The sequence below is a fragment of the Papaver somniferum genome, chromosome 7, assembly GCF_003573695.1.
Source record: "Papaver somniferum cultivar HN1 chromosome 7, ASM357369v1, whole genome shotgun sequence".
Classification (NCBI taxonomy): Eukaryota; Viridiplantae; Streptophyta; class Magnoliopsida; order Ranunculales; family Papaveraceae; genus Papaver; species Papaver somniferum.
In genome coordinates, this window is record NC_039364.1 from 130095656 (window position 1) to 130106047 (window position 10392).

The window sequence follows — 10392 nt, forward strand, 5'->3', positions numbered from 1 at the left end:
CATGAATAACCATGTAATGACCCTTTTTATCTTATTATATTGCCGTCACTTTAATGGATCATGCCGCCCCTTTAACAGGATTGTAAGCTTTCACCCCATTAACAGCCTCGAAAAGAAGGAGTTTTGGAGGGATGTCAATCAGTGGAAGCTGAGTCATCTTCGACCACTCTTTCGTGGCAACCTGCACTACTGCATTCGCATCAGTATAAATACATTTTTTTGTTCCTAAAAATAATTCATTTTTACAATTAACTTTTTGACTTAAATAATTATCATGTAATTTCAAACACCCTAGGGGGCAATCTACGCGGTAGATGTGAGGATAGTCAAAAATACAGAGAAAAAAACAACACAAAAAATATAGAGCGTTGACAGAAAGCAGTGAACCGAAAATCTGGAGGAGATCGAGAGCGACTAATATTATTGACGACGGTGTGTGGTTTTAGATTTGTACAGTAAGATCTTACATTTTTCTGATTGACGTTATACTATTTTCTTTCTGGTGAAGTATTCTAGGGTTTCCATTGCGTTGAAGAAATCTAACTAGAAAAAGTCTTTTCTGATTGGAAGTTGGGATTAACGGCTTGAGTTCAAGCTATCATATCATCTAAGGTGATTTTCGCTACCTTCTAATTCATGAAAAGTTTGTTTTCTTTTTAAAGGTACGGATTTGGTTTGTTTGAACTAAAATCTGAATTTAATTCAAAAATTATCGTGGAAGTTTAATACACGAAAATAAGCTATTGGATGTATTAATTTCAAACTCGCCATTGTGATGTTCCCAATCCCTAAAAGTTGAAAGATGGTATCCTGTCATTTTGGAACTTCAGATCAAACTTGACCTTCTTTGTTTCAACTAGTTTTGGTATTGTCTATATATGTCTGATTCCTACTTCTAGTTTGAAAGTTACGACTGCTGAAAAGGATTGGGCAGAATTTCCATTTATTGGTACTTTTTTGGTTTCATGATCGCTGGAGGTCTGTATCTTGAGCCTTACATGTTTTGATGGGTATAATGGTAGAAAATAAACCACTCTTTAAGTTATAGTAGATGGACTGATCTATTTTCCTTGAGCAAAAATCATTTTGTACTTGAGCATTATGATGTGAAGAAGAATATTGATCCCTTACTTAATGGTTGAGATTAATTGTATTTGGATGTAATCTGCATAAGTTGTGGGTTAGTAGTGTCTCTTATCTTCAAAAGAAAAGAAAAAGAGGTTGATGTGATCAAATTACGTTTTGTGCTCAAATAGTTAGTGGTATAGCAAGTCATGTTTAATCATGGGCAGTGATTCTATCAGGGTGAACTGGTGGTAGATTACACTTTACCAGTGACTGGGAATTTATGAGCCAAACCTTGGTGCTTTAATCTGGAAACTCTCTTTAAGCTGGTAAGGACTTGTGATATTAAAGTTGTAGAGTTCGATTAGGGTAGTTGAAGATATTGGAACGTCGGAAACCTAATATTGGGACATCAGACCTTTTAAACCCCTACAGTTGATTGGGGTCAACGTAGTAGAATCTAGTGTTTAATTTTTTCAAGAAAACCTTGGGCTTGAGCAAATCGGTCTGGAGTTTATCCATTGACAGAGGTTGGTAGTCCACCCACTTCATTAACATTAGTCCATTTAAAAGCATGTTCGCTGAGCATAATTAGTTGAAATGGTACATATTGCACGTACCGTATGATATAATCTTGGAACTGAAGATAACTGGTAATTCAATGATATTGCATGATTCTTGAAGCTTTCAGCTTCTGTTTTTATGCTAATGTCATGGTTATGAAATCTGGTAGATGTAGTGATCAATGTTGCTGTTGCAAAAGACTGATTGTCATTAGATGTTAGATGAGTACTTGATGCTTATACACTGGCATCATGAGATATAAAATTGAACCATTGATCCTACTGGGGGTAGTTGTGTCTGAGAAAGGCATCATTTGCATGCATTTTGTTGAATATGAATTCCGCTGTATTAATATATTTCCCAATCAGGTGACCGGAGGATTAGTTGATTTGTGAGACTCCAGCAAATTGGAGTCTCAACTTTGGGCTGCCATTAATTTCCCGTGTTGGAGAAACGAAGTGTTAATAGGGCCGGCAATGGCGGGAGTGGATCTGATCTAGTTTATTGAGGGAGTGCTACAAATGGGGGGAGGAGGAACACTCGTGGATGGGGTTCGTCGTTGGTTTCAACGTCGATCCTCTTCTTCAACATCTTCCTCTTCCACGTCTCATCGCAAACTGAACACAGACGACAACAAGCTAGATGACAACGAAGAAACCAGACAAATAACATTACCGGCAACAGTTCCAGAAGAAGACGAACAACAACAGGAGGAACTCACGATAATTGAAGACTTTGACCTTTCTGGTTTGAAGTCCATCAAAGTCCCTAAACGACAAAACTGGATCACCACTTTTGACTCTCAAAATAAGAAAGTAAGCGGTTTCTCTCTCTCTCTTGTTGTTTTATTAAACTGCTTCAGCTCAGTCTTTCTAATATTATTTTCTTGGCTACAGTTTTTAGTTCATTAACTTACCACTGCTCTTCCCTTTTATTCTATCATGCAATTTTCCAGTAGAAAGTTCCAGGGTTGGATTGAGAAAATAGATTGAAATACAGCTTGGAATCTCCCATTCCATATGTTCACATTAGTAATATTTGAGATGATTCCAATCTTAGTAATATTTGAGATGATGCCAATCTTTTAGTTGAGTTCTTCTTGTTACAGAAATTTTGTTCTGAATAAAAATCCATTTTGTCGAGATTACTTTGTTCTATATCCTGAACATTTTTGAAGACCTCCATTCTTAATTCGAACAAGATGCCTATTTTCTTGAGATAGCGTTCTCCCTCTCAAAGTTGTCTCATCCTGGTTAATTTTCAGCATATGTGGGTCTTCTTGTTAGAGCTGTTAGTGGAACTCACACAACCTAACTTGCTTAGTACTGTGTTACCAAGATCATTTTTGGATATTCAATATATCCTAGATGAATAGTATTATCTATTAGCTTATTAGATGGTTCTGTTGCAATTGGTGGCTTAGAGAGTGGGAATAAGTTTCTTAGAATCAATTTGAATATTTGATTTTTCGGATTTATTCATATACAACTGGCTAACTTTATATCGCCTGCTCGCCATTTTTTGGTCATATTTACTTTAAAGTCTTCTATGATATTGACCTAAATATTACTCCCTCCGTCCCACTATTAATTGACCTACTTTAAAACTGATTTGTTTAATAAATTAATAGTGGGACGGAGGGAGTATTTGTTTCTTGTTGGACTTTGGCGTGTTCTCCATGTTGTATTTAATATGTTAGAGACGTGTCAGGTTAAACCACTTAGCTTGTTATCAAATGCTAACTGTTGCTTATATCTGCTAATTTGTTCTAAATTGATTTACGACCCCCTCCTTAAAGTTTATGCTTGCTTTAGCTTGCAAGTTGCTCCTTTACTTATTTTGGTATGTTGATGAGATTGAGATTTGTGTATATAATCTAATCCTTAAGAGATGGTTCGGAAGGTTGGGGATGATTTAGTCAAATTTTGGTTGTTTATTAATATGTGGTTCCTTTCCTGATTCAAGTTAGTCGTTGGAGAACAGTTCTCCTTCAAGATCCTAATGGATTAATAGGCTGAAGTTTGGACTTTGTCATTTGGAATTTAAGGTTTACCTTACCCTTCACGCATGAGGTTTCAGAAAAGTTCTCTTTTAGCACTTTACTTCAGAACTACTTAACAATCAATTAATACTAAAATTAAGTGGCTAGAAGGAAATGATCAATGTGCTGTGGCCTCTAATTGTGTTTGATGTTTCTGGATGTTAGCGTTAGAAACACAAAAGAGGGATTCAACTTAGTTTTCATCACATTCTAGAAAAACACGTGCAACCATTTAACTATGACAACCTTATGCATTTCCAGAAGGAAAAGGTCTAACTATCCTCAAATGTTCGACATTGACTACTACTGCTCCCGCAGTCTCCAGATTTCCATTGAAGTTATCATTTGGGATTGTCAACTCATAAACAAATATTTGTTAATGGGTCCCAAGAAACCTTAGTTGTAGATATCCTTTTTGTGGGTGGTGTTCTCAGTATACCGAGGACGCAGGAAGCTATATTGTAAGGATATTGGGATTCTTCTAGGAAAGTGATACTTGTTCTTCTCAAGCCTGTTCTTTTGTTTTTCAAGCTTCTCCCTGGATTTCCTGAGCAAAAAAGATCGTACCCACATCTCCTTTTGTTGAACGTAGTGATAACTTTGCAGGCTTAGAAAATTATTTCTGTTTTATATCCACAAACCCATGGTTTGCCTAAAAGGACCCATAAGAAATTGTTTCTCAAACCTAGCAAGTCCTAGACTACTGATGAAATTTTGTGATTTTGATGTGGTCATGAAACATAATTGGTGGTGCACAATCTCCGCTTCATTCCGAGACATGCTGCACTGGATGTACTTGTAATATAGATGGTGTTGTGACTTTATAAGTACCGTAAATACCACATCTGATCCATTATCATATAGGAAGTTGTCTCTTTAATGATTTTGGTTAGTGATATATCTTTCTTACTCAGGGCACGGTGGACACAGAGTTCTTCACCGAGTATGGTGAGGCAAGTCGCTACCAAATCCAGGAAGTCATTGGAAAAGGAAGTTATGGCATTGTTGGGTCTGCAGTCGACACCCACACTGGTGAGAAGGTAGCAATTAAGAAGATAAATGATGTATTTGGACATGTTTCTGATGCTATGCGCATTCTAAGGGAAATCAAGCTTCTTCGGCTGCTACGGCATCCAGATGTTGTCGAAATAAAGCATATAATGCTTCCTCCATCTCGAAGAGAATTCAAAGATATTTATGTTGTATTTGAGTTGATGGAGTCTGACCTCCACCAAGTAATTAAAGTGAATGACGATCTTACTCGCGAACACCATCAGTTCTTTCTGTTCCAGCTTCTTAGAGCGTTAAAATATATACATACAGGTTAAAAGTTTTTCCTTTGATGTATTCTGTTCTTGTTTAGTGTGCTTTCTGTCTTCAATAATTAGTGAGAATTTCTTTTCCTGCTTGCAGCAAATGTGTTTCATCGTGATATAAAGCCAAAAAACATTCTTGTGAACGCGGATTGCAAGCTGAAGATTTGTGATTTCGGGCTTGCTCGTGTGTCATTTAATGATGCCCCGTCAGCTATATTCTGGACAGTATGTTTTCTCTTATAATGCAATGGATTTTTGTTATCTGCTGCTTCTACTTGACAATATACATTACTTACATTCCTAATTGTCTTTTTAAGGATTATGTGGCAACCCGATGGTATCGTGCTCCTGAACTATGTGGCTCTTTTTTCTCAAAAGTAAGCTGATTGACCATCTCTGTCTTGTCATGGATATTGTCTGCATACATGAACTCATATTGGAACAATCTTAATTTTTCCAAATTTGCTGATTACTTTTTAATTATTTCACCATTTTAAATCATTAGTTTGAACTATTTTGCATTTCTGAGAAAATATGATATTTATCTTATGTTCCTGGAGGCACATTGCAGTTCAGATATCAGGATGGAGGCATGTTGGTCGCATGATTTTTGAGTTACCTAACTTATTTGGAAACTAACGAGAGGGAAAGTAACCAACTTAATCAATACTGAAGCACACATTCCATAAATAATGAAACTTTGTAGAGGATTCTAGGAAAGTTTTGACAAATGTAAATAACCGAGGATATCAAAATTTTGAAATGACCTAAATAGAATGACCAAAGCTACTATCACTGCTTGGTAGAACACTGATCAAGACCTGGATTATAGTTGCTGGTATTAAGTTACTCAGAAGTCTTCCATTTTAAGGTAAAAGTGAGACATCACATAACAAGGCTATATGAGTAGAAGGATGGATGGGTAGACACACATCCCACTACCAGTGCAACTGCTGAATAAGATGTTCACAGTTTGTTCTACCTGTAGAACCTTTTTGATGGCTAAGAAACTTCGCTTCCAGAACTATTTTTCACTTGTAATCTCTTTTACCTTTAAAGCTATTTGTCACTTTTAATATCTCTATATCCTGGTTAAGATATTTCTCGATATATATGACCTTGTCATTGACACCTATTACTGGGACGAGGGATTGAGTATTATCACCAGTTGTGATTAGTATGCCTAAGGTGTTTCCTTGGATTTTTTGTTTTTGTTTTGCAGTACACCCCTGCGATTGACATTTGGAGCATAGGATGCATATTTGCAGAAATGCTTTCAGGGAAGCCACTGTTTCCTGGGAAGAATGTGGTGCATCAATTGGATCTTATGACCGATCTGCTTGGTACACCTTCAACCGAATCCATTACAAGAGTAAGTGTCTTCTCCCATTAAATGTTGCTTTGTATAAAAGCTAGTAAAAAGTGTGTTAGACTTCTCCATATGCTACTTTCAGTTTGTTTTGAACACACATCATTATGCTGCTCCCAGTGTTTTTCGTAAAACTTGTAGCCATCACGAGAGAGATGGCCATTACAGCCTACGAAGTAACTATCCGGGCCTTTTTTTAGTGTTAATTTATGATCGACTTATTGTTACTTTGATACTGATGTTAGCTTGTTATACCATGTGCAGATTCGAAACGAAAAGGCTAGAAGATATCTAAGTAATATGAGGAAGAAAACACCAGTCCCTTTCTCGCAGAAGTTTCCTGATGCAGATCCGCTGGCTCTTCAATTACTTGAGCGGTTACTCGCTTTTGATCCGAAAGATCGTCCATCAGCTGAAGATGTAATTTCAATAAATATTGCAGTTCACTTTAGCAAATAAATCATTTGTGCAAGTCAGGAAGAGGATCTACTTTAGCTGATACTTCCCTTTCTTGTAATTGCAGGCACTAACTGACCCGTACTTTCATGGTTTGTCAACTGCGGACCGTGAATCATCAGCACACCCCATTTCGAAGCTTGAGTTCGAATTTGAGAAAAGGAAATTAGCAAAAGAGGATGTTAGGGAGTTGATCTATCGAGAGGTACAGCTGACAGTATGATACTTAAGATGCATCCTTTTCTTAACTAGAACATATACTCATGTGAATTTTCTCTTAAAAGCATACAGATACTCGAGTACCATCCGCAGATGTTGCAGGAGTATCTTCATGGTGCAGATCAGGCTAGCTTCATGTACCCTAGGTCAGTCAGTTGTGACACTCTTTCTCTCATGAATTAGGTTCATTCTTTTGTTCTGCTTAAACTTCTCCTTGACCATTAATTTTAGAGGTTATAATTGCTATAGTTTCTGTTCTTCAGTTTTGTCACTGCTTGGTTGCATTATTTTTTCGGCCCTGCAAACAGTTCATAAAGATATGGTTAGATTTATCCTGGATGTTGTTTATGTGCCTCAATTGCGATTGTCTACTTGCTTCATGCATCAGCTAGTGCTAGAGGCTAGGCTGAATCCTTTTCTGAATCAGACCTGTAACAATTGAGCTTGTTCTGTTGCTAGGTGAAGCCATATTTAATTTGCACTTTACCTCTACACTATCTTTGACTGTTATGCTAATGGTGCTGTATTTTTATTGTTTATTTTTTTGCGTATCATTGGTGTAGAATAGTGGATTAGGTTTTGAAAAGCGTTGGTTGAGCTTTTGGTGCTCCTCCATGTGGAGCTCCTGTTTGCTATATATGATTACGAATGTCCACTACATCCTTATCGTATTAGGCTATTGGTCATCTAATGACTCCTTGACATCCAGGAGCAGTTGGCAGGTTCAACTATTTATTTTATTTTTGGTTTTTATTTTCTTCTCTCAACCTCAAGGAATGAACTCAATCCTAATGTACAAGCATTTATTGTTTGTAATAAGGCGCATGGCATAGCTAAGAATAGAACAACATAACTCAATCCTAAGTCTTAGTCTAAGAATAGAACAACATTTCTTAAAAGCTATTAACTGACATAAGAATGGTTCATCGAGTCTTAAGATTGGTTGGCGTGATCCTTATAAATGCAAGCCACATACATAGGTTGGGCTGCTAATATAGCCAAATGTAACAAGACTGCAAAGATTGGTCTTCTATTTGAATATGTGCCCTGTATGCTGCTAGATCTTCTACACATTTTGCATACTGTGTGAGCATCAATTTTTTCCTCTTTCTATTTGGTGTGGAAACTATTAGGTGTTCAGCTCCATAACTGTTGGACTTTATAGTACACCAGTGGTTGTTAAGTTAATAGTTTCCATTTTTACGTTACTTGATACTACTCATGTGGTGACAAAAGAATATAAATATAAACCAATGACGTTAACAGTGACGGGGGTGCTTATAGGTTAATTTGTTTCTTGGCCATGCATAAATTTATATTAATGAAGTTGGGAGAGGGGTCGCGGAGCTAAGCAGATTCTGTCTCTCCAAGATTTTCTTTTTGTTCTCTTATTTACCTTCTTGGTCTGTTATTGTAACACTTGCTGCTCGTGTTTGTTTCTTTGTTAATTTGTCTGGGTAGGATGGTGCTTCCCACAACCATTCATTGCGTGAAGGACTCGATTGTCGATTTATCTTTAATCAATAGTCTTCGAGGTTTTTGGAACTTCTGAGAGTCATCTTTGTGTCTACCAATTTTAATCTTGAAGTATCTTCTATGCATCAAACTGTTTGACCTTGTCTGGACTCTAAATTGTTATCTGCAATAGAAAAACTACAATATTTATCCCAGCAAGAACAAAATAGTTGCAGCTTTGCCGCACTACGTTCTCTATTTTGTGGCATTTTAATATCTGAGTCCCAAGTTTCGCATTTTGAGATGGAGAAACTTTAAGCACATAACTAAATCAGCTTTCCCTATCACTGTGGAGTGCTTCTACAATTCTGAGTACCAAAAACTTCTGTTTTTTCCTGTTGAAGGGAATTTCCTGCTAAGATCGTTCATTTAACCATTCCCATCTGGTATCTGTATGTCATTACAGTGGAGTTGATAGGTTTAAAAGACAATTTGCACATCTCGAGGAGAATTATGGCAGAGGAGAAAAGGGCACCCCGCCATTACATAGAAAGCATGACTCCTTGCCAAGGTAATCACATTTTAGATAATACGTATTGGACATTTTTCTGTGGTTTTACATTTTACTAATTCATTCAACCATGTACCTTTTTTCTTATTGGGTTTAAATGTTGTTCTTATGCAGAGAGCGGGTCTGTGCACCCAAAGACGAAACTGAATACCTAAAAAATGGGTTTGAAAAGCATAGTGCAGCTTTAGTTCCATCAACTCTCGAAAATCTCCCGAGATCACAGCTAGAAGACGGATGTGGTGATGGAAAAATGGATGCATTGCTGATACAGAATGGCCCAAGCAAGGGAAATTACAGTCCTAACAGCTTTTTAAAGAGTGCGAGTATCAGTGGCTCACAATGTGTAGTTGTTAAAGGAATGAAAGATTCGGAGGTAAGGAGCAGTTCAGTTGTTTGTCTTAGATTCATCGTGTTTAAGCTCCTTCCAGTACACATCAAGCGAGTTTTTGTCGCATTACAGATCTCGGTATTTTGGTGTCAGCATTTAAAAACCACAATTTTTGTTCTTTGTTTTTTTTTTCTTTATTTTAAAAAACTCCCAAGGAGAATTCTTCTGAAAGAACTGTATGTTGTGACAGTATATTCTTTTTCTGGAGAACGATATGTGAAGTAAATATTACTGATGCTTAGAGTTATGTGGTTAAAGTTACCCTCCTGATTGTTTTTCCCTTTCGTCTACAGGAAGAACCAATTATGGAGCAGAATGGTGAGGTTGTGGATGAGTTGTCTTCTAAGCTAAGAGCACTTTAAGTTTGATACAAAATGGGTAGCTTCCACTGATAGTTTTCAGGGTTTTTTCTTTACTTCTGTCTGTATCCATGTCTCTATTCTGTGTGATTGCCGTGTCTTGATTCATGGTGCTTATTTTGTTTGTATATTGTTCTTGTTTTTGCGAGCAACAACAAGTAGCAGAAATCTCTTAACCTTTTTCATTGGTTGCTTATAGCATTCTAAACTTTGTTGTGTTATTTATTGCCGCTATCAGTTTTGGAGAAAAAATTGCCGGTGCACTTGGACACGCCTTGATTTTCTGTAGTTTTCACTTCATATAACTATATGCTTACAATTGTTTATTCTTAAAAGTTGCTGCAGTTGTGAGAGGCGTGTTGTCGTGGATGCTTCACAATCTTATTGATCTTTTTGTTTATTTGTTTTCTTGATGTATTTGTTGCATATACATGGAAATCTTTGCCTTACTGGCTTCCGGAGAACAAAAGAAGTTTTTCGAAATATTCAGGTAGCCAAGACAAGACAATAAAATAGCATCTTCCATCAGATCCAATATGCATGACTTCAATATACTTAGAACCAAAATTTCCATGATTTATAAGGGCTG

General features: G+C 36.8%; 1 protein-coding gene across 5 annotated transcripts; it reads left to right on the plus strand.

Annotated features, from left to right (window-relative positions):
* Positions 1–304: 304 nt before the first annotated feature.
* On the plus strand, positions 305–10074 carry LOC113298417 (mitogen-activated protein kinase 9-like). 5 transcript variants are annotated; one of them, XM_026547153.1, is made up of 13 exons: positions 305–612; positions 1305–1394; positions 1998–2444; positions 4585–4993; positions 5084–5211; positions 5304–5363; positions 6209–6358; positions 6620–6775; positions 6879–7016; positions 7103–7176; positions 8952–9056; positions 9171–9429; positions 9738–10074. In XM_026547153.1, the coding sequence occupies exons 3-13, from the start codon at positions 2151–2153 to the stop codon at positions 9804–9806; spliced, it is 1842 nt and encodes a 613-aa protein (XP_026402938.1). In that variant the 5' UTR covers positions 305–612; positions 1305–1394; positions 1998–2150; the 3' UTR covers positions 9807–10074. The 5 variants fall into 5 exon arrangements, with proteins under 5 accessions (XP_026402938.1, XP_026402937.1, XP_026402939.1 ...); XM_026547154.1 differs by lacking the exon at positions 1305–1394 and having other exon boundaries at positions 313–455; positions 571–612; XM_026547156.1 differs by lacking the exon at positions 1305–1394 and having other exon boundaries at positions 317–432; positions 571–612.
* The last annotated feature ends 318 nt before the right edge of the window (positions 10075–10392 follow it).

Bases quoted from the DNA above. Each gene is read 5' to 3' on its own strand.
- LOC113298417 (XM_026547153.1), top strand. From the start codon at position 2,151: ATGGGGGGAGGAGGAACACTCGTGGATGGGGTTCGTCGTTGGTTTCAA. The intron at 6,776-6,878 runs GTAATTTCAATA...TTGTAATTGCAG, and splicing joins ATCGTCCATCAGCTGAAGAT to GCACTAACTGACCCGTACTT. The intron at 7,017-7,102 runs GTACAGCTGACA...AAAAGCATACAG, and splicing joins GGGAGTTGATCTATCGAGAG to ATACTCGAGTACCATCCGCA.